The 25,598-nt window shown below is 39.2% G+C and overlaps 1 protein-coding gene across 4 annotated transcripts in view; it reads right to left on the minus strand.

Annotated features, from left to right (window-relative positions):
• Positions 1 to 25,598, minus strand: part of ATXN7 (ataxin 7) — an 87,670-nt gene that overhangs the window by 23,699 nt on the left and 38,373 nt on the right. For 3 of the 4 annotated variants that reach the window (XM_065642452.1, XM_065642455.1, XM_065642454.1), the window contains one exon: positions 13,747 to 13,851. The exons of the other annotated variant lie outside the window; for it this stretch is intronic. In XM_065642452.1, the coding sequence (XP_065498524.1) occupies positions 13,747 to 13,851 (105 nt within the window). The remainder of the gene's footprint in view (positions 1 to 13,746; positions 13,852 to 25,598) is intronic. 4 annotated transcript variants of the gene reach the window in all.

Below are 25,598 nucleotides of genomic sequence, written 5' to 3' on the forward strand. Positions count from 1 at the left end.
GAAACGGATAGATGCATGTGCCACAGTTGAATCACATGCTGAAAGTATACTCTGACAAAAGCAAAAGTAATTTTACTTGATGTAGGAAAAACAACCTGTTCCATAAGCCCATGAAATTAGGAAGGTCTTTTCCTGGTACTAAATATCACAAGAGGTTTTAAGTTTTATTTTCTACCAACACTACTTAAAGTCACTTAAAAATCCCCCAAACGCCAACGACATTAAATTGAATATAAACACTTAGACCATCAGTTAATACCTAAGTTCAGAGGCTTAAAATTAACCTTGCAAGCTTTGATAATACTTTGTGCAGGCACATAAACCTGCGTACACTGCTCGCTCCCAGGGAATGAGGCTGAAGTGATGAGACTCCTGTTCTAACATCAGCTCAGGGCGGAAGGGAGATCAGCAGCTCAATATCTGTCACTGCAGAGAACCTAATTTCCAGGTCTTTGGTGTTGCAAGATCATCCAAAACCATTCCACGACCTGAAGTATTCTGCACGTTTTGTATCGCCATGAAAATTGTTTTTAAAGATTGGGTAGAGAACTTTCAATCTTTTACTTACTTTATATTTTCTTATCTGGTTTTGTGAAGTAAGATAAATGCAGCTCTACCATGTCTCCTTCCACTTGTCTACATTTTAGTGTTCTGTAGTTTGAAATGATAGGTTAATTTTAAGAAAACTGAAGAGCTGGATTTGAGGTGGTGTGTCCTCCTGCCCTCTCTGCCAACAGAGGTCCTAAAGATGCTGGGGTTCATCACTAGCATTAAAATCAGCATTCAGACAGCAAACGCAGGACCTCTCGGAGATCTCACAGAAGGAAGGCAAGAGGATCTTCGCTGACCAGTCATCACGTGCACACTCCAGCCGAGCTGTGGCGTGTGAATCCCCTGTTAAACTGGCAGCCAAAAAAAAAAAAAAAAAATAGGCAAACCATGACATGAAACCTGAAGCTCTGTATCTGCACAGAGCAAGGAGGTGTTGCAACGGGAGGGAGAGCAATGGCAAAACACACAGGACAATGCCACAGGCAGCCAGGCTTCATTATCTCCACTGGGCATGAAACAACTCATTTATCCTTTCTCAAAATTCAGCGATCTCAGGCACCAATTTCACAATCACTTTAAGCTGGCCGGTGCGAGCTAATAGTGCCGCAGCAAAACGCGTTCCTGCCCTCTCCCCCAATCCCGAGCGCTCCGTTCGAGCCTTCGCACCATCTGCTCTCCCCATAACAAAGAGCAAAACCATCCGCTCAAAGGCCTGACAGCCTCACAAACCACAAACCTTCTTGTGCCAGAGCTTGCAATTAACTGAGCGAGGACGAGCAAGAATTAAACTGTGACTTGATCCCAGGGAACGGGCTGGAGGCCTAAAAAACTGGGGACGACAAAGAACTGGGTTGTGAGCTGCAGTAATGATCAGTTTGCCAGTTCCTAGAACTTTTGAAGGGTGTATTAAAAAAAATTGTATTTCCAAGTGATTTCATCCGATTGATATCAACACTGCATAAGCTGGTCTTGCTTATACTGCACCCTGCTTATGTTTACATTTAGTACTGTTTAAAATGATTTTCTTGTAAATATTTTGCTTTAGAGAGATTGTTTGGTTACTGGCTACTATTATTATTCTTCCTGGAAGGAAGAGAATGATGGGCTGTGAGCCAACACCCAACTTCTTAAAGTTGATCAATTGAGAACTCCAGTGTGGTTACTTGGAAAACCGACTTTGCTGCTATGGGGAGTGCACAGAAAGAACCCTGCTGTCTGCTGTTTGACACCATGAAACCAGCCTTAGCAATGGGAGCAGCACAATCATATACAAAGCAGTGCTACTGACTTGTCTTTAAGGCCTTGTGCATCTTTTTTTTCCGAAGCTGGAAATGAGCACTTTGAAGCACCCCCATGAATGAAATTCCCAGAACCTCCAGAAACACCAGGCAACGGATTTTGAAATCAGTGGATTTTTCCCTCTAACAGCTGCCACTTTGGAGAGTGCCTTATGTGCTAGAGAAAACACAAATATATCAGGCAAGATTTCTGGTTCTAGTGTCCTCTTTTCCAAGTGAGCATGCTTAGAAGTTCCTCAGGTTTCGGAAAAGTGGAGCAAGTCCAAAATAAAATGGATGACTGAGTACAGAGGAATAACTTGACAGGCTTGTTGGTGCACAATCAAGTGACAGCATTTTATGTCTTAGTATCAACTCCACACACACATCATGCTTGTTTATACCAGAAATACAAAATACAACTTTACCCATATAGCACGTGTGTACACAGAGAGAGCGAAGGCTTCTGTATAGACTTATGCCATTTTCAAGGACTAAAGCCAGAAAAAGACATTTAGTACATCAGATTTCAAGCATCCAGCCACAGGTACAGGGGACCACTGCCACCTGGACAACTGGGACAGGGCAGAGGACATATTAAGCTGCCCAGGAGCTCACCATGGCTTTCAGCACATCCTAAGAAGCTGCCAAATCTCCAGCCTCCACAGGTACATTCTTGCGATCACAGAAAAAGGCGAGGGGTACGGTCCTAAAGGTCAGTACCGATCCTCATTCTGAACACCAGTGGATCCTACGGAGACCATGCTGGACTGAGAAAGGAACTGGCCACTATCAAAATTAAGCGACACTAGCTGTCATTCTCAATCCATGACAAACAAGATGTGAGCATCAAGCCTTGCAATGCTGTGTCCATATATAAGTTTATGTTATTTCTATGGCTATCAAGGCAGTGACAGGGGTTTTTAGAAGCCGGCGAGCTTTGTGATCCACACGGTGACCTCTGGTCAAAGAGTACATGGCAGGATGATGGAGACGGGACTGAACTGTGGCAGTTTAAAACCTTTCCTTTGACCTTAGAGGCCAGGAGAGGGCCAACATGGCATGGTTCCAGGTATATACATGGTTACGTGTGGCTTGTCCAAGGCTGTAAGCCAAAATGAAACTGAAGAAAATGAGTGCTAGCTAGTCCCATGCCAAAGATGAGAAGGGCCAGAGGCTTACAGAGTACTGCAAGGCTTCTCATTACAATCTAGAAAAGCGAAAGCAATGAAAACAATTAGTTCACTAAGCCTAGCTTAATACAGCATCAAAATGCTTAGCCTACGAACTCAAATGAAGACTTCAGTCATGTAGTAACAAAGACGACTCGGCCAATTTTCCTCTTACCATGAATTCCATGTGAATATCTCTCAAAACCATCGAAAGCTTCTGATCAGCTCTAACCCAGCTCTACAAATAATCTACAAACATCTGAAAGTTTCAGGAAGGGGGCACTGAAAGGGATACACCTGCTCCCTAACTCACAGAATTAGCTGCAGCACATCACAGAAACTGGGGCTTTTCCCACCACCAGACACAACGAACAGGTTCTTTGCAGCCCACGGGGTCAACACATAGAGGACACAGCAGAATACAACTTCTGCCTGGTAGAAGAACAATATCTTATGACGTAAAAACACAAGAAGGTGATCTGGCTAAAAGGGACGGCTTGCTTTTGAAAAGCTGCTCTATATAGAATTGCGAGTTAAAGATTTTCTGACAATCTTGCCAAACAATGAGGAAAAACTCAGCTATGTAGGAACTGCCTCAACTCTCCAGGAGCCTGGTCTAATTGCATCCTTTAAAAACCAGAGCAAAGAGGGAGTTTCATACCAACATGGGCAACTCATTATTTGGGGAAGAGAGAATAGGAAAGAGGACAAGAATCTCCTGGTGATAGCTCTTCTTTCTCTAATACAACCTGGAGAAACAAGATAAAATATAATTGCATCCTTTGCAGCCAGCAGTGCTCTCAGATATTGCAGAAGTTGTATGAGGCAGCAGAACAGGCAAAGTTTATGAGGAGTTTACACATTAGACACACTGATAGCTTTTTCTCCAACATCATTTTGCTGTTGTTCAAAGCATTAACCTGTTGTCCTGGTGCACAACACCTAGAGAAACATCTACATAAATTATAAAGTAAAAATATTGCTATACAAGCACTATGCTAAGTTTTTTGTTTTATCCATAGCATATAATAGAGTTTGGAAGTATTTTGGCTGTTACTGCCTGAGACAGCTAATGAAGGCCTTATTTAATTGATAACAGCATCACAGACTTATGTAAAGTTTTATATGATACTTATTTATTTCTGTTTTCTGTTTTCTGTTTTCTACATCTTGAAAATATATTTATAATTGTTTTCAAGTTTCACACAGTTGTAGAGCTCTTATAGAGCTGGGTAATGCAAGAGCTAATCCAAGACTGCTATTGCAAAGCTGTTTGAATCTCTTACAGGTGGATACATCACAATGTAGGGGAAGCTGAATGGTCTTCAAGGCCATTTACATTGTATATGTAATTATTGAGTGTATAACCAAATTAAGTCTAATGAGAAGCTTAAAAAGACAGCATTAATTGTGCTCTTTTGAAAGTGAATTTCAGCCTGCAATTTTTTAAAAAAACTTATTTTAATCATGTGGCTATTGATTGCTATTCATCAATAAACTTACAGGTTTAATTGTATACAAAGTGTTATACACTCCCTCTTCTGGTAATATCTTAAAAACACAGTTTCTAGACTTCTGTGTATCACATGCTAGAATTTAAGTGTATCATATTGCCTGCAAAACCAAAACAGAACGGTATCATGTCAACATCTGAAAGTTTGTTTTTTAAAAAGTCAGCAAAGTGGTGATCAAAAATGAGTAAATAAATAAAAGGTGAAAATTACTTGCCATAACGCCTGAGTAGGCAGCCTACATATTTTGCAGCTGTGCCTAAACCCAAAATGTTATCGATTTCTTTCAATTTGATAAGAATAACATTGTCTCAAGTGTTTCCCAAAGCGTGACACTCCTGTCCACGCCTGGTGACCTCTTGGTGCACTACTGCTGTAGGTGAGAATGCAGCTTTCAGAACGCTGCCTGCTTTTGCTGAGGCAGCAGATGAAGTTCCTACAGAACACGGCTTTACGTGGCTCCAGCACGGGTAACTGCCTCCCACCCAGCACACTGCCCCCTTCTCTCTCCACTTGTAGAGAACTGGTGAGCGCTCCAGTCACTGCAAAAGCCGGGTGAAAGCTACAAATACCCCAGGCAACTCCTGCTCTCTAAAAAAATATTAGAGTACAGAAAATGAGAATTTAAATAAACTTAATAAGTCCAGCAAGAAGCAGTAAAAGGGATGTATAAGAACACAAACATAAGATGACCTATAATAAGTGCACATGCATGCACATATTCATCTCTTTCCTTGAGGGTCAGAGCCTGATCAACCCGGGAGAGGTGTCTCAAGTAGGATGCACTGTTGTTGCCCCCACCTCTCACCAAAATGTGTAAAACCCAAGAATGCCATGACGTTACACAAGCCACACTAACAGCATTGCTGCCAAAACATTAAGAGAGGAAAAACTAGTAAAAAAGCTTTTGTTTGTTTTGCCCTGCAAAACCTCTCTTCCTTTCCACTTCTCCCACTCAATACAGAGTAATAAACTCAGCACTGTGCCTGCTTCATTCTCCCTCCTGCAAGGTCATTTTCTCCTATCTTCTTTATTTAGCTTCCTCTATTGTCTTCACCTACTTCTTTTTTATATGTATTTTACTTAAGTTCTTTGTTTTACATTTCCCTTTTTAGCTATTCCCCCATGTCCCCTCCTCCCCCACCCTCCTCGGACACACACCCACTGCAAACCACTAAATTCTAGTTGTGCTGAACCAGCCCTGCCAAAGCTGTCGTCCTCCTGCCCGCTGGTGCCCAGCCTGGTGCTGCACAGCTCTGTGCTGGGAGCAGTAGGATCTTGGCAAAAACATTAATGTGACTGATGGTTACTGATGAGATTTACTATCTGACCTTTGTAGCTGTGCTTGCAGAGAAAAAGAGACCATGTGCAAATCCTCTCTCTTCCAAATGCAGCAGTTGTTCGAGAGTCTGCTGGTGGGATGAGAGGGTACAGTCTGTGCAACTTGAAACTATGTGCTTCCACGAAAAAAAAAAGGCAAAACACAACCCAAACTATTTCCTTCGTGACAGCTCAATACTCGACATTGTTTTACAAGCTTCCCAGAATACTTCTCCCTGGAATCACGAAGCGCTGTCGTGTTCATTTGAGGTCTGCAGTTCTTGGAATAATCTACACAGTTCATGAAAACACATACTTCTCCCCAAAAATTAAATGAAGACATCCTTATAAATAATTGATCTGCATGCGGTCAGCTTTTGAAATAAAACTATTTCTAACCCCACCTTCCAACATCAGGTTCATATCTCGATGGCTCTGACACATTCCCAACTCTCCTCCACAACAGCAGAAATCCTGCCCCTTTTTATTCCGATTAGGATTCTTCCACCTCCCCGGCTCTTCAACAGGTTGCAGCTTCATTCCTGTGCGCTCAGCTCCGGGCTGTGTGCCCGTGGCCTGCCCGGTGCGTGCCGCCTCCTCTGGCCCAGCTCCAGCCTCAACGCGCGGCTTTGGTGGCAGAAAGAGCCCTTTTAGCTGGGAAGGAAACCTTCTGGGGATGTGGAGCACATAAGCTGATGCAGAATGGCCTTCCCCGAACCTGCAGAAAACCTGCAGCGATGGTTGCGAGAGCCGTGTTCTGCTCCACGTGCCGTCTCAGCGTTCAAAATGAGTTCTGAATGATGAAACTCGACATGGACTTTTAGATTGGTTAACTCTCTCATTGTCAGTATTTTTTAACTGTAGACCTGATACATCTATCCCAGCTGGCTTCTTCCTAAGCGAAGGCGTAGTCAAATATAGTCAGCAGCTACTTTTTATTAGAGCTACTTGTTCCCTCTAGATCTTGCTCCAAACTATTACACAACACACTGACTTTCCCCCTCCTGCTGAACAACTCTTTCTGTGAGCAACAGTGAACGCAGAGCTGCTTCCTCTTTTCCCACAAAGACAAATATCTTTGTTTTTCTTTCTTTCCACTTGTTCTTCCCCATCAATGTTTACCTTGAAAAGGGAGCAGTCGGTCCCAGTCTCCAAATACCTAGCAAGGAGATCACTATAAAGGAGCAGGATGTTCATGGAACCCTTGTATAATTTTGTATGTTAGACTTGTTTTAAATACTTTAACATTTTAGTAAGCATAGAATAATATATATATATTCTCTATCCAGCCAGTAGTAAAACACAAGGATGTCTACATGTAGGTCTTCTGCTATGGCAGAACAGCATGGAATTTGACTCACGCTAACTGAAGGTAAGAAAAGCCAGAAGCACACAAAAGCGCTTTAAGTTTGCAATATTTTAGCACACATGGTGCAACAGATAGAATAACATGAGTTACACAGTAAGCGGTAAACTGAACAATCAATTTCTTTTTTAAAATCAGAAGCTGAACATCACCTTTTTTTTTTTTTAGCTGATACTTCAAATTGCTTTATGTCTTCAACCAGAGCCTGATAAATCCACGCACTCACAAAAAAGGAGGACGTTTTACTGGAAAACTGCTGTCAACTTCTCAAACAGACTCCCTAGGCTTTCATGTAATAAACAAAGACCACAGCCATTACGTTTACAGAAATATCCTTCTGCACGTGAACCATTTGCGATGTTACAATTAACCACAGTGCCTCACTTCATCGCTTCTCAAAATCTGCATGGCAGAACTTGTTTGTGACTTTAAATCCCAACTTTAAATCCTAACATTTGGTATTCAGCTAACGGCTTTGGGGTACACATTTCAAAGCTCAAAATATATTTGCAGAGTTTCTTTCCAGGTGGTAATACTTTCTTATTTAATGATGCATTATTTAAAAATAACTAAATAACCAGCTGAAGCTTTTTTTTTTTTTCCTGAAATGAATCCTGTGCTGACCTCTAAGCCCATTCCCTTCTGGGAATATGCCAAGATGATTCTTGCAAAAGCTATAGAATTTCACAAATCTCTGCCAAGAAGAAATTAAACTAGTTGTTGCTGGGCATGGAGACTAAGATCCAACTACTGGAATCTGGACTGTGCGAACTGCTGTGAGAGGACTGTGTATCTAAACAGAAGCTGCTGAAGCTGCCAAAGACAATTTGTTAAATCATATACATTAACTCAAGCCACAATATGCCAAATGCCACCTGTGCACATTTGGCAATATGCTTGGCAAATGACTACAGCACATCTGTTGCACACCACATAATGTTCAAGTTTCATTTTGGTTATTAGACTGCTCCAGAAGATTACCAATAGTCAAGAAAATTCCCATGATTTATATAAAACGTTTTCATACTGCTTTAAAAAGACATTAACTAACAGTGGACACTTAATTACTGAAACAAATTGCTTGCTGATAAAAGTATGCAGGCCATAATAAGCCTTATCCCTCCAAAATGCAGATGAGCTCAGGCAATGTCCTATGAGGGAAAACAATACAAAACCAAAAACACAACACAAACCAAAACCAAAAAGCCCCACCAAACCACCCCACAGTTCGCAGGTCCAATGGCTTTGGAACGAGATTCAGTACATTCCTTTCTTTCCCTATCTGCTTCAAATGCTGCCTTGTGCAGACACTTTGACTTGGTAATCCATACTAAACACACTATCCTATTCTAAACAAGCAACATCTGCAGAACTTTGAAAAAATAAAACTTAAAAGAGTTAAATACCGATGTCGGATTTTTCAGAACAATTAGCTGATGCCAAACTTGAGATAACAGAAAGAGGGTAAAACAAATTTATATTCAAGTCACAGTATGTCAGAAAAAACAGATATGTAACCCTGCAGGGGCTGTAATACTTAAATTACATATGATAAAACAGCTAAAATACAACGGGATACTAGCAGAGACAGTTAACGGATCATTTATCCCAATTAAAATCACAACAGATATCTCATGTTCTCTCTGAATCCAAGCACTTAACACCAAAACCACCCCTTATCACTAGCGAAAGTAGTAAACCTGCTAACTAAAGGTGGGAATGAGAACTGGCTGAGGGAGGAAGGAGTACATTATACAATTAGGTGAAGGAGATTCAGACCTTACACTGACTTACGGGATGGACCGAAGTAAATAACACAAGTGATCATTTCTCTACTGTCAGGATCTGCCCTCTGAGTCTCTCCAGCCTGAACATAAGATTGTGGGATGACCTTCTCTATTACAACCTCCTAGAAACCACAAAAGGTGTGCAAATCTGTATTATTATCCCATTTCTGGTTCCTGTGCTTCACGTTTAAAGCTGCACTGATTAGAAATGGAAATGCTTAAGCTCACAGAGCACCAGCAAGCAAAGCTCACACTAGTGCTCACTTTAGTCGCTGCACGCAAAACCTATGGAAGTTAATCAAAACGCTAAACACAGCTTTTTAATGACTCAACGGCCCAACACACTACTATCATCTCTTTCCTGTATGTACCGTATTAATGGTTTTCACAATCATTACATGACTCACATGCACTCTCAGTTTAAGTTTTACGGGTGGCTGCCATTATTATTGCTCAGAGTTTAACCTCACTTTGTGTTTACGCCAACCAAGGCACAGAAGAAACAAACAACTCTGCCAAAAAATTCCTAGGAAAAATGAGAAGGAAGAAACCTCACATCTCCACACTGACACTCCTTCCACTCTGCTGCACTGTCTCCTCTCTCCAAGGCACAAAGCAGCCCAGATGGTGCAGGGGAGCGTCTCTGCTCAGACAGGAGGCTGATAACCACAGAGAGATGCGATAAACCTGTGGAACGGCTGAAATACCATCAGAAGGTCACACAGCCTGAAAACGTCACTTCAGGGTTTCCATGAACCACCTGAAGTAACTGTCGCGATGGCTTCCTCCAAGAACGGCCTTTCAGTGCAGCACAAAACCATCTCTAGTATGTTGTTGTGGGAAGGAGAGAGAAGAAATAAAAGGGACACAGGCACATCCCGCTGTCTGCCGAGGAGTGTGACTGTTAGCAATTTGGCAAAGTCATTTTTATTGTAAGAATGAATATATTAAGAAAGGAGACTGTCCAGGGACTTAAACACTGTCTATGTGGCATGGAAGCTGGAGAGGCTGGCACGCAATCATCCAGAGTGTAGAGCAACATTCCAGCTAGAGAAAAATACTGTGTTTTTTTCAGAATAGGTCATCGTTACAAGTGATTTCAGGTGCTTTACCCATGAGATCAAATGCCTGAACATTATATCTTTTTTCATCTTTAACCTCTGAATTGATCTTGAGCCATCCAGGGAAGATGCTGATACCGTGAAAGCGTAACCATTCAAAAAGCAACAGCAAGAATACTGGCAATAAAGGACTTAAATCTCTTGCCCAGCCCCACCAATGAAGTGGTTGAGATCTGACAGAAGAGAGGATTTGTCTTGAAATGACCGTTCTCAGCCGGCTGGTCTCCTTCTGCCCTGCCAGATCCCCAGCATCGCTGCCACTCTATACCGGGAGGGTAAAACCCTCTGTGTGTATGGACAGTCAGCTGCTGTGCACAGGCTGGAAGAAACACCATAAACAGACTTCTGATATCTCACTATATTGCTTTTAAAAACTAACCTACATGTGGCGTTATGCATACCAAATATGTCACCAAATTCTACGAATCAGTGATAGTAAACATACCAACAGTATGGAACAAATTATTAAAATATCTATTCATTCTCCAAATGCATGCTTAGATTGCCTCAAAAAGTAAATTTAGTTTTGAATTGATATATCTTCTAGTCAAATCTATGAAATATAAAAGCGTAATTTACAAATAAAACTCCATGATTTGTGTCAAAGTATTTTACTAAAAAGGTCAAATACCCTGATGAACAAGGTTACATTCAAATTATTTCTGACTACTTGTGGTCCAGGGAAAAAAAGACTGCATATGCCCTGAAATGCACTTTCAGCCTACCTAGTTAAGTAGTTTATCACAAATATGCCTTGGAAGAAATTAATTAGCTCATTAGGTTTTGCTTATAAGTTTGTTTAGCTTTCCTTTGACAAAAGTGACATTTTAAAAGAGCATATTCTACTTCAGAAAACAAAATCCCATGTGACAAGTTTCAAAGAACACCAAGTACAAGCAACACGTACCACCAGGACTTGCAGAATATTTTAAGAGATTACTATTTCTCTGGTAACCAAAATAACTTTAAAAGATCCTAAGAACATCACAAAGGTACAGCTTCATTGATGCACTCTAATTTTTCAGAACTCGAAGTAATCTCTCCTTTGTCAATTCCTGAAATAATGGCACAAATAAAAACCTAATTCACAGAAAACTGACTGTGATGAACCCAAAGGGCTTTATTTTCTCATGATCACAACAATGTAGATTTTGTTTTAAAAGAACTGCATGTTTTGAGGACTTCAGCTATCTCCTTGTCCTGAAGTACACTGTGTTTTAAAAAAAACAAACAAAAAAAATACACCATTGCCTGGTAATCAATCACCTGCCATGTTTATCAGCTTTCACATTCAATTTGCTGAAACAAGGGACAACTGCATAGGGATTTTAAGAATGTGAAAACTGATAAAAAACAATGAGAGCTAGCTCTATACAAAGTCACCAAGTCCACCTTCCTACCTTTCAGAGGCTATTAGTATGGCAAACTAAGGTCCTTTAATGACGTTCACCCCACCCAAGCCTGTTTTTCTCATCAGAATGACCCCGCCTGTTTCCTCTGCTCACCGCAGCCCTCGCCGAGCAGCGTCTTCATTGTTCACAATGGGCTTAAGAAATACTAAGAATAACCTCGTCATTTCCAACCCCTCCTTCCACCTTTCTCTCAAAGTATTAATCTGCCATCGGTGTAAGGTTTACATTACAGGAAGTTTTACGCTTAGTGCTCACGGCCCTACAGTGTGATACAGAATGGGAACATTACATTAGTATTTATTCTTTTATTTAAAAAAAATATTTTCCATACCTTCATTTTGCAGTTCCCTCTTCACTCTGTCCCTTTTAAATTGCATGTAGTGCTTGCAGAAATGTTCGAATTAATTTCACGTAACAAGTTTAACACTGGTGCAAGCAGCCTCACAACACCCCGTGTTTTCACGTCCACACTCAAGAAGCAATGCTCTACCTAATCAGTTCTTGAACTGCTTCTTCAACCTGCCCTCAAGCCTCTCATGCCAACAGCTACGATACTGGTTCCTACAGTACAGCTACCCGTTTGTCAGACAGTATTTGGAGATCACCCGCTCATTTCGGAAAGACAACCCGAGGTGTCTGCAGATGCCCCCAGCTCTCCATCACCGCCCACCTGAGCCAGCCCCATATTACTGACCTCAAGATGGAAGAGTCAACATGCCAACGCTCGGAACTGGGTACCATCCAGTTCTGCCCCGTAAATTCATTTGTAACTGTCATAATCAATTTAATATGATATTTTAGAAAGACTTATTGGACATCCCAAACTGATATTCAGTGACAGGTGGGGAATCACACTGGCAAGGGGTGGACTTGCTCTTGGGTGATACAAAGGCAACCAGAGGAAGACAAGCCAATGCCTTTTTCTTCTCCCAGCTCCCTACAGCTCTGGAGGCTTATGTACACAGAATTGTGCGGTTTATAAAAGAAAAAAAAATATATATATTAGTACTGCCATCCACAGAATAACAAACAAACTAGTGAGAATTATGTCACAAAAACTACTCAGATTCTTTTCCAAGTCAGTCTGTGCAACACAACAGCAGAATCTAGCAGCAAGAGCAGGGGTATAATCCATAAGGCATTATAACAAAACCAAACGAGTGAGAGGTAGAAAGGATAAGTTCACCCTCTGCACAGCACAGGAAGACAGACCCTTTCCCAGTCTCTAGGAAGCAGCAGAAGTCCGTTTATCTTTTCTTGCCAAAGGGCTGGATTATTTAAGATGCAAGAAAAGTTATTACTTGTTCTCAACATCAGAAGAGGCTCCCGACCCCTATCCAGCATCTTCTGTCCTTTTAAACACCAAGGCAACCAGTAGGTGCACTGGCCTAGAAAAAAGGGAACGCGTACAAATACGCACACACAGAGGGAGGAAGAAGAAATAATACGGAAGATGCTCTGTCCATCTTTTTTATTAGCACTTGCTCAGAAAACATCTCATGAATTCGTCAGAAAACATCTCCTGAATTTCCCAAGAAACAAAAAGCTGAATGCCAAAAACTTCCGATTCAAACATTGGCATGAAATCGCGATAATGAGATTAATTTAGAATCTTGCCAACCTCCCCCAGTTCGGCTTGTAGGAAGTAACTGAGCACTTGAACTTGGGCAGCACTTCACATTTTCTCAGTCCTCTGTAAACACTGGCTAACACCGACCAACACAACAAGAGCTTCCTAGCATAGTTTATATACAAAACCATCGGACCAGTAAAACAAACACAAATTGACACTTCTGAAAATAAAACAAATAAGCTTACTGGCCATTAGAGGCATACTATGTTTTACAATGAAATTTGCAAGTTCAGCTTTTAGCTCAAGTTCACAGTGTAATAGAACCCATGTAAAAATAATCTGTATAAATATACAAGGAGAAATGACATACAGAGACACAAACACTACACACACTGTCTGTGAAATACACTATATATATGTCATTTCAAAAATCAAACTGTATGTATGCAGCATTTCAAGAAGGCATTAAAAAAATTAAAAGGAACAAGATCTTTATGTAACTGCATTACAATGTATATAAAATGATTAAACACAGGTTATGTTTTTTGACATTATTTATAATTTAATGATCTATGTACCATCAATTTAAAAAAAATGGCAGGCTTAATCCTGATTTAACCTCACCCTTAATTATTAAAAATAGTTAAGCACTTACCATAATGTGATTGAAATGCCTGTGGTTTTACGACCTGATTACAGTGGTTACACATCACCAAATAGAAATCATCATGAGACGGGCAAAGACCAAATATTGGCATATCTAAAAACAAAAAGACAAAATGGCATCTCTCAGCTGCTGACAATTATTGAAAAACAGTTTAATTACAGAGCCATGACACTACTGTTGAATCATAATTTTAATACATTTGTATCAAATTTGAAAATGAGGAAAAAAGAGCATATAATGCAATAGATAATTTTGTGCTGGAGTACTACGAAAGCAAAAATCTTCCTACAAAGATAAATGTAAAATGAGTGATTACTTGTAGAAAACATCTATTAGAAAACTGATTTAGCACTGATTATCTTATACCAGATGCAAGAAAGTAATGAAAAAAAAAAAGGACTGACTTCAAATGACAAACACAACACGAGGGGATGTTTTATGTTTTCTGAAGGGGGCTTGGATTTTATTCCGATTTCATTAAATGAACTCAACAATTAACTTTATTTTCTATTTATTTTTTTAAAACCATTTTAAACACACAGTTGTTTACCAGGCAGTATTACATGCCTAATGGTTTTATTTGTTTAACAGTGCATTATAGTCCAGCCATCTGCTGCCAGAGATCTGTGTAACAGCTATAAGAGAGAGAAATAGAGATAACAGTATGTCAGAGCATGTGTGGATTTCCGAGATAACACACATACTTGCAGACTTTTCCTAATAAAATGAGTTTCTACAATTTTGTTTTTAAGAACACAGTTTCTTCAGAATATAGTTTAACAGTTAAAACTGCATTCAGAGTCTACTGGAGCATTAAATATAACATTTATTACACAACTTAAAGATGTATTACATTTATATAACTAAAAATGTTATTCAATCACTAGAAGACCAAAAAAAGGAAACTGCAAACATAACAGTATAAATTCATTATCGCCAAATGTGTGGCTAAAGGATCTATAACGCTATTTAAAGCTTTAAAACTGATTATAAGAAAACTTATTTTCTTTTAAAAAATACTCAAATAATAGATTTATCTTAACAGTAACTTAGAAATTAAGTTCAACTTATTTACCTCTGTGCTAGAACTGACCTTTTAAAGCTACTGATTTGCCTATGGGTACTTTTAACAACATCCATATTTTTGTTCATTGATGGAACACCAATTATGAAATAAACTGAGTGGGCTGCATTTTAAGAGTGAATATGCCATAACACAAGGTGACTGCTGGCACAATGAGCCCTGTGGAGCCCCATGAGCTCCACTTTGTTCCTGGCAGACAAAAGAATGTACCCACACCCAACGGCTTCCAGAATGAAGGGCTCCCATTGCAGTTTCTTCATCATAAAAAAATTATTTTTCTTTAAAAAAATAAGGTCTATCCCACGTTTTCAAAAAGCTTATTACTGCTACATTAAAATTAAGCATGATACCTGCAATAACAGCTGCAACTGGATTTTGCAGTTGGATGCAAATGCAATGACCATGGACATCTGATGTGACTCTGACAGATCAGAGCTACACTTATCTAAATTACAGGCACCTTTTTGCAATGGAGGTTGCATTAAATGATGTGATTTGCACTTAATGAAGTAGCAACTCTTGCTTATTTATTTATATGGTATTTATTAAAGAAGTATTAAGGCTTTGGGTACGGCTTACTGCAAACTAGTAAATATATGCTGGGGAAAAAAAAAACCATAGGAATAATAAACTATTTTTCAATATCTACTTTCTGTGATTTAATATTAAGCTAGGTAAGAAAAATTAAAAGTATAAACTTAAATGTCATTGCTAATACTTCATGCAGGAGCTCTTTGGGTATGGTTGCGTAAAAAAAGTTTCCACACAGCAAGCAAATCCTCCAAGGTAACTTCCACGTGACTCCTGATGCACGGTGATGAATGGGACAATAACAGCGTGCGCTGCCTGCTATTTACACTGGTAATAGCACACGGACAGGCTACTACTGTAAAATGTCTAACGAACTGTAAATCCACACCCGGTAACCTGTTCTCCTAACCGGACCTTTGCAGACAACACAGGATTTGCAGACTTTACACCAGCTTGTACAGCAAATGATTACCACGAGGGGAGGATTGCCCACTCCTGTGTCTCTTCCAAGATCAAGCACTCCTTGACACTAGTCTGAGACATCACATTCACACTATGTAAGTACCTTTTATGAATATTTGTTGGCAATACAGAGCTGCAATTTTAAACCACAAGTGAAACTAATTGGCAGAGATTGATGTAAACAAAAATGTTTTCTTGTTTCAGTTCTGGGGATCCCAGGAAATCTGAATAATTTATGAGTGTCCTTTACACTGTGAAGCACATCTTTGGAGTTTTCAAATCAAAGCTCCAAGTGACAGAAAGCAAGGCCAACACACTAGGAAATACACGAACTCATGAAGAACCATCCCAAGAATAAAACCACTTGACACAGGAAAAACAGATTCGCTGCACACTCAAAGTCACAGCTGTGATTTCAAGGGAAGTCACAGACCAGGCTCCAGCCAAGTCACACGAATCAGTGTAAAAAATCTTCTACACCTGCAGTGCTCTGCTACAGTACAGATCATACGGCAGCACCTCAACCTAACCAGCAAGGGAGGAGGTTAGAGTCCTAAACACAATTCCTTTCATTTTCTCACATAAGGTAAAATAAACTAGAGCTTTTTATTATCAAAGCATTTATTTAAAACAGATTTAATGAAATACTTTTGTTAGAGAAGCCCATAGGACCCCAAATAAGAATGGAACTTAGCTATGCTAAGCACTGCATGAACACACGAGACCAGATACCCATGCGCAAAAAGCAGTAAAAATACTTCTCAGAGACCTGAACGTTAGTTTTAACAATGTGTTTGGAACTGTAAAGAGTGTGGCCCAACCAAAATCAGCTAAGACACCTGGAAGAGACCTAAACCCACACTTCCTGACCCAGAAGCCTCAGCCAGGTAAGCTCCCACACCTTTAACATCCTTCCCTGTCATTCTAGCCAAGAGCAGGTTTCAGGGAAATCTTATTTCTGCCTCTGTGTTCCAATGGGGCAAACACCTTTGTGGTATTGTTATGAAAATGACCCAAATTAGATCATGCAGATATTAGAGAATATACAGAACAGTTTATCAAAACTTACATAAGAAGCATGTACCAAAAGCGTAGGAGATGGATGCCTAATTTTTTTGTTCCGTCCTCAACCACTTATGAAAGTTCACAAGTCTTGCAGTTGATAATCTAACGTCTAATACTTTATACCTATTTCATTTAATGACATGCAAATTCCCTATTTAAAAGTCTAATGAAGTTTATAGTATTTCACCAGCATCATTTCAAATGCACTGTTCCTCTGAGTTCGAAGATTACTTTTTGAAATACTCCACTGTAAATGTAAAGCCGAACCTCTCAAGGCAGAGCCTGGCAACCGTGATTCATATGTTCCTCTTTCAAAGCTGGGCTCATTTAACTCTCTCCATCTGGGAATGTTTTTCAAGGTCAAACTGAAAATTTAAACCAAGGCCTCAAACTTTCAATTTATTTTTCCATAAATGCAGTATTTATCTGCTATCAACACAAAAATACTGTTGTAGGAGCTGCTAGTTACATTAATTCTATTAACACCATAAAGGAAAACCACTTCATTTACCTCCATAATATGAAACCTCTGAACATCATGACCTCCAAAATTCACTTCTCCATTCAAACGTAGCTTACTTACAAGCTTTCTAAAAAGGTAACTTTAAGCGATATATTGCTGTACTCCTCACCACAACTAGAACAAGCCTGTGCCACAGGCAATTCTGAGATATCTCAACTGCATTATTTGTTGAGTATCTAACAAGGAAAATGCTTATTTGGAAAAGGCCAATGTAGCATCTTCTCTAATAAAAAAACCCAAACCAAAACAATAACAATCTGGCACACATCAAGAAACACAGATCTCAGCATGTTTACTCTGAAATACTTTCTTAAAGAGCTGCCATCTCTTCTCCTCCAGAGGGATGTAGAAACATGTAAGTCACCTCGTAATTTCTTAGTATTTCCAGCATTCTCCTTCAGGTTAGCTACACTACAGAAATTCATGCTTGTGGTCATGAAAAGTAACTGTGTCTGTCTACTCTCGATCCTATTACTTAACATCGCAGACAACAGAACAAATAGAACAGGCTAAAAGTCGCGCAGCTAGAGAGCAGGTCGGCAATTTGCATTTATTGAGCCACGAGATCATTGACTGCCACAGCTCCACTGCATATTTTTATTGGATTTTTTTTTTTTTTTTTTTTTAATCTCCCAAATTTATGAGATTTCCTACAAATGTTGTCTCTTTTCAGACTGGGATCCTTGCACAGTCCATCTCACCTAGCATCTAATAAGACAACAACCCTTCTTGAAATTAAACAAAATAGCACCAAAAAGAGTGAGGTCAAGATATTCTCCAGGACAGCAAAGTCCAGAGGACCAAGGTAAAAGCAACCCTAACCCTGGCTGTTTGCAGAGACCAGAACACAAGTTTCCTATTTTGCAGAAGTCTGCTCACCACGACTGAAAAAACAAGGAGGAGAGTGAAAACTGAAACAGGGGAAGGGAAAGCAAAACTAGCAAGGGCAGAAGTGAAAGGCAAAGAACCAACTCTGTCAGAGTTAGGGCAAAAGAATAAAAATTTTGGTGAAAAAAGTGACGAGAATGTATCAAAGTACTGCAGAAATATTAAGTCAGAACACTGCTATTGCTCCCTTCTTCCTTATCCATTCTCAGCATAAGCATCTGCTTATTAAGATTATTTTTGAAAGTCTGAATTTGATTTATCACAAATAGGTATGTACTGCTTGCCATTTAGTGTAAATTGACAATGGACATTTCATGCTGATGCCTGCTGCGAATGGTAAAATGTTTTGACTACAATGATCTCCACGGCATAACAAAACGTGCCTTCAGCACAACACCAACCTGATTATACTTCCACAATATTTTTAATCACTATAGTTAATATTAGATGCATTAGAACACAATGCCCTAGACTATTAACTTTACACTCACAAGAGATATAACTCCCTATTATCTTTACAACTCCCCAAACACAGAATTTATTTTTCTTTTTACTGAAGCCTGATCCAAATCCACCCTAAGTAAATGTACCAACTTTTATCAATTCGGGCGGCTTTCCACCAAGACATCAGGGAACTGTTTTGCAGGTACTATATACGGAAATTGTAAATATATCCCATTATTTTGAAATGTTGCCAAATCTAGATTGTTTGAATTATGTACTTCATGGATCCAGTAAGTTCAAATAGTGCCCACAAAAGCTATCTCGAATACATTTGCTCTGTACTAGCTGTGTTTTCTCTTTTCATTAGAAGAGCATTAGTCTTGATCATACTAAGGTAAAAGAAATGTGAGTACACCACGTTTTAACTTGGCTTAACTGGTAGATCTCTTTCTCTAAAGGCATGCTTTTATTAGAACTTTTAAGATAAGGCAACTTTTCACTAGCATCTGGAAAAAATAGAACGGTGAGGAAAAAAAAAATGAACTGCAGTAACTTAAAGCTAGTTGACAACTTGAAGGAAAACTTTTGTGCCACCTCCTGTAATTTGCTTATAATAGGTGTCCCACCTACTGTCAGATCGCGTTAAAGAAATAAAAATATTTCTATTGATTTATCCTTTGTGGTTGTGGAGCACACAAATGCCACTTTAATATCTGAAAGCAGACAAAACCTCCAAATTACTGTTTTTAAGAGCCTGTGATGTGGGGGCAGGCAGCAGGAGGAAGCAGGTGACTGACCAGCATTTAGGACCATGTGAAAGAACCAGCACCAAAACATTTCGGACAGAGCCAAGCTTGGTTACAACCAGACTAATAGCTTCTAGTCAGGCCAAAAAGCTAAAATTCCGCCACAAAATCTGCACACCAGGGGTCCGGCTGGATCTATCGCTGACATCAGTTGTCAAAACCAAATAATTTTAGGCACAAGAAGGATCTTTGATGTAAGTCTGAGGCAGTGAGATTTTCTGCACAAACAGCACTTCAAGGTATCCTAACTAATTTAGTTATCTTAAGTAAAGCTCACATCAATTCCAAGTCATATAGTCCCTTGTTGTAATTGATATGAATGTTTAAAAAATTGATCCAAGCACCTCAAAACTCCCCTTTCACACACAAATACTTCACTTTCTGGAACTAAAATATCATTTTCTACACAACATTTTCTCAAACTGTTTTCCAGAAACACTCAAGTGCTTATCATTCATGAACACATATCTGGTTTTGTATACTTAGCAATGTTGAAATGAAATTAAATTACTGGCAATTTTATTACTTTGTATTATGCAAGATCATAATAAAAAGAATACTCCTAAAGAGATATTGTGAACAAAATAACTAAAATCACAGGTATTCAGAGTGCTCTGATTTACAAAAGTTTTAAACCAAAACAAGAGATTCTAGTAACATACCTGAGAGTTTTCTGAAAAATTTCAAGTAATGAACACTTATGTATTAATAGAACACAAGTATTTTATGAACCGTATGTGCAGGCGTAACAAATTTGTGCCTGCAAAGAACATATGCATAATCAAACAAACCAAACATAAAACGTTCAAATTTACATACAGAAACACTTCTTCTAAAAATCTGTCCCATAGGGTTTGTGCTCATATTGCCTCAGATACCAAAGAACCTTTTAATACAAAATAAAGCAAAACAAAACAGACATTGCCATACTCGAGCTGTTGTATTTAGGCTCAGAGGAAAGCACTGCTGAAGTATTTTCTGCAAGGTTACCTAATTTTTTTTTAATTCCTTGCCAACTCTGCTCTGTACATTAAGTAACTTACATTTTTTTGCACACCCAGCTATTTGAGGAGTCGCTGGGAAGGCACAGCTCCCCTTGGCTTCTGAGCATAAGCACATGAGCTGTGTCACCGGGCAGTTGCTGATTGATCGGACGAAGGAAGGAACAGCTGAAGACTTGATTAAATGTTTTTACTGCATTTTCCACTTTGGCAAATACAGCAATTACACAGCATTTTATTAAAGTCCTAAGAATATCTCAAAGTTTTGGCTCAGATAAATGATTTTCACTTCAAGACCAAAAAAACTCCACAATCTAGTTTAACTAGGCACAGGAGCTGCATTACGAGATTCGATCGGTCATAAATCTTTACCAGTGTTAGAACGTCCTGTCTCTGAAAGCAGTCCTCTCTACCCAGTCTCCTTTCCAAACTCAAGACAATCTATTTTCTCAAAGATATGGTTCTGCAGTTTTTATTTTGCTTTCCCAAATTCAAGGCAGAATCTTGCCCAGTAAAACCTGAGAGGGTGAAGAAGGACCTACCTCTCCCGGCTCACCTTTTCCCTGGGTTCAGCCGCACTGCATTTCCAAAATCCAACCCCGGCCAGAAAAAAAAGTTTGCCACATGCTGCAGGCAATAACACTGCTCTGTGCACACCTAAGCGGCAGATCCAAATATCTGTCCTTTTGCATGGCTATGAGCTCACGATCGCTCCAATTCTCCTGTTGCCTTTCTCCTCTCTCTCTGTGAGGATGCAGAATGCAACACTGACAGTCGCTACACCTCCTGTTCTCTAAAATTTAACAGCCTTGGGAAATTTCTGTATCATGCTCACTGATAAAAACTAAGCAGCAGATACTGAATTCAGCCTGTGATGCACACGTGCACCTGCAGCCCAGCGTACAGCTGGGAGTTCTAATTTTAGGCTCCCAACATTTGAATGTTCCTGTAATTATATATAAATCACATGTTAAAGCAGACATCTAAGTGTTTTGTTAAATTCTTCGTACACAAATTCAGCCAGACACAATCTTTTAGAAAATCTAACAAAACATATGTCAAATTGTTCAGTCAAAACTATTAAACAGGTTCTTCTAAGTTTATTACAAAAATTCAGTGAGCAAGTTTACAGAAGATTGTCTCTAGAAAAGACTGAATAAATTTCTCCGTGAAACACAAGTAGCATATTTAAAGCTTTTAGGCAGATAAAAGTCTCCCCCCACACACTGTGTTCTGTTACATCAGGTTTTCATCAGCAGTTTGAAGGAAGTCAGTTATCTGCAAAAACTATCCTCATTTACTCATTAATTAATTTTCTGAGTTGACGATATTCTAAATTTCTCCAGCCAATTTGTATAATACTATGCAAATCCTGAACATACATTTTTTTCATATAAGAAATCTTCACTCAAAGTCATGCATTATTTTTAGGTGACACAATCTCATCATGTCACTGCTGTATTTTAGGGAAGCCAACAAATCATTATTTATGCTTTTGTGTCAAAAAACCCATCTATTTTTTACACATCCAATCCTAAAATAGCTTACGGAACTCTCAAAGTTGAGTTTAATTCTGTGATTATGACATAAAAATTAAACAGAGTTCAGGAAATAAAAAAACCTGGGGTTTACACTTAAAATCTGGGCTAATTTGATACAAAAGTGTCCACAGAAACACTTCAGATATTATGCAGAAGAACAGGGTCTATTGTGAGGGGGAAAAATGGTTCTGAACAAGCAACTAGTCACAATCATACCCTCAATTAAAATTAACTATATCATCCAGAGAACAGTCTAAATTGTATCTTAAATCATATACCTCAGAGCATGCTACCGTTATGAATTGTTTTAACATCAACAGGTTTAGTACTTTTCTCCTCTGTCACACACGGCACTCTGTGTACTTTACAGCAGCTGTGCTTTTGTAGTAGGAAAAAGGAAGTTTGTTTTATTTAAATCTAAACTCACCGTTTACATAAAGCTGCTCATCGCAGCAGAAATATTTTGATACATCATGACCGTAAATGGTGAATTTGTTCCAAGCTCCTCACCCTGTCCCATCTCTTCTCTAGGCTTTTGAGGAAAAAAGTTTGGCACGTGTGGGTTTTTTTGCCATTTTTCCCTACGTAGCCGGTCACATTACAGCAACACAACGGGGCACTGGCTGGACCTGGGTGCTCGAGAACTGAGGAAGCAGAACAGTAACAACCATTCTATTTACACACCTTTCCTACTAACTGAGAACTGGAGGAATACAATGTACCCACAACTGTCTTTTGTGATAGGAGGAAATCAACAGAATTGAGTAATACTGGGGAAAAAAAAAAAGTGACATCTGAAACACCAGTCAATACAGTCTTGAAAAATATTAACTTTTTCAAAACCAGTAAAAATAAGAACTAGAGGCAGCTACACATCTCTTGCATGATGGCATTATGCAATCTTCATATTAAAACCATCACCAGTTAACACATTATTTTCCCTACTACACAGGACATGCGTAGTGTTCACCTTTCAACCTCTTGTACCCTCTCCCCAGCACCTGTGCGACAGCAGCACAGCGTTCTTTGGTTGTGCAAAGACAACGCATCTTTGCACAAAACACACTCCGCATACATTTTACATCATGCACCTGATACCCGAAGGAGCAAATCAGCACAGGCCAAAAAAAAAAAAAAAAAAAGAGAGGAAAATAATACAGATGACCTGTCAACTGAATTCTATTTCAGTATTTTCCTTTATTAGACAACCCAACTACCTAAAAATCACCCCACTCCTGCCACTCCCATTCTCCATGCACTGGAACATCCATTTCAAAAATAAGACTGTTTCAATCATGTCTAATAAAGCTATAAGGAAACTGATGCCTGTCAATTTTCACATACCAACTTACATTTCTGCACCCCTCTCAGTTTAGCAGGCACTATTAGTTTTGCCATTGAAATTTACTTCCTTTGCTTTACAAATTTACTAACAGTTGATTTGATATAATAAATAAAGAAGTTGCACAGCAACAGGCGTATGAAAGTACTATAGCAAAAAAACCCCAAAACAACAAGAAAACCCTCACACAACCCTAATGCTGCTGTGATATTTAATAAGATTAAAAGATAGAGTGGAAAATAAAACAATGTTTTTGCCGTTATAGTGCAGAAAAAGAGCTAACCCACTTCTGTATTTGAACACACATGTAGTGACACAAAGTATTTTAAACTTGGCCATTGCACACCTTTGAACAAATAGATATGACTATTTAAGTTACGTAGCTGAGGAACCAGTAAACCATAAGTCTTTGCTTCTCACAAAAGATGTATTCCAGCACATATAGAGCTACAGTCAGAGTTCCCTTCCAAGAGAGGACCTATCTGTTCAGAAGCGTCAGGCTTTAAACCAGCACTAGTTGTCCTCTGAGACATAGTCATAATATTAATGACATAAGTAAAAGCACTGAAGAAAAATCAGACTACCTGTTCACAGTAAAAGGTCAATAGATCCACAGCTGGTTGTTTGTGAGATAACACAAACCAAATTTGGCTTATAAAAAAAAAAAAATCACTTCCATAAAGTTTAACTGTTATGGAATTCCAAATTCTTCTAAGGAAAAAAAAATCAGGTTTCACCTTTGCACATCATCTGCCTTTTAGAATAAGCCAAATCACTACGCTTATTTTGAGATGTATTTCTTCACTGTTAAGAGTGATTCTCCTTCTTTTAAGAGCCCATCTTCACGAAATTTTCCAGAATTCCATCTCCAAACACCACATATAAAATACATGATACTTTTTACAGAATAAAAAAATACTTCAAACACACTGGGTGAACAAATCTGTACCAAGTATTATTCTTCCATATCTGGCACTAGTTCTCTGCTACTTAAATTACCTGTTTCACTCTTAACTAGAAACAGGTTGGGAAGGACTGCAACTTGTAATATTTTTAAATGTAGATGTATTCAAAAATGAAGATCTCTTAGATCATATTATACATGCAGAAGATCTGAAAGGGCTGACATGCTTTAAAGTAATTTTTCTGCTTTTTTATGGTCTGGGCCTCTATAACACAACTGGAACACCAGCACACTTGTGATGTACACGGAAGGTAATACCTCCAGCAAAACAAAACAAAAGGAAAGAAGAATTTGCTCAGACTACTTAATGTACTGATGTAGTTGGTTTGGTCTAGCTCACAGTTTTGACAGATACCTCTAAAATTACTTCTCTTCTCTGGGCCCTCTGCAGTTAACAGCACTCCCATTAAACTTGGGAAGAAAGTACATGGATATGTATGAATGGACCTAAATACACAGGGGGAGGTGAAAAAAAAAAAAACCAACACTTTTTCCCTTTTGTAGGCCAGCTAGGAAGCAAATCGTTCTACTCTTAGAAAAAAAAAGTATTGAATTCATAGAATCAGAGAATGTTTTGAGTGGGAAGGGACCTCAGAGATCATCTACTTCCAACCTCCCTGCCATGGCCAGGGACACCTTCCACTAGACCAGGTTGCTCAAAGCCCCTTCCAGTCTGGCCTTGAACAATTCCAGGGACGGAGCATCCACAGCTTCTCTGGGCAGCCTGTTCTGTTGCCTCACCACCCTCATGGGGAAGAATTTCTTCCTTATATCTAATCTAAATCCACCCTCTTTCAGTTTCAAATTGGGCACAGATTTTACTTTTTAGACATCTCATGTCAAAAAGGACATAAACCCAATAAACCTGATTATATGAGCAGCAAGACAAAGCCATCCTTATGCTGATACAAGAAGATTAAACATATGTGGTATATGACTGCAATGAGATGCAGGCAAGTGGTGTCCTGCACCCCCCAGAAGCCCACAGACCTCAAGTGGTGGTCCTTGTGCACTATGTTACAAGACCGGGTCTGTTTGCAAAGGTCTGCAGAGGAGATGTCATAGAAGACATATGGAGTCAGTATTAAGCAAGAAGCACAGCAAAGAACATATGGAGTTGGTATTTTTAAAAAAAGGCACAGAAAGGAACATGTCAAAGCACCAGTTAACTGCCCCTAGATGACTCAGC

The sequence above is a fragment of the Caloenas nicobarica genome, chromosome 11 (genome assembly GCF_036013445.1).
Source record: "Caloenas nicobarica isolate bCalNic1 chromosome 11, bCalNic1.hap1, whole genome shotgun sequence".
Classification (NCBI taxonomy): Eukaryota; Metazoa; Chordata; class Aves; order Columbiformes; family Columbidae; genus Caloenas; species Caloenas nicobarica.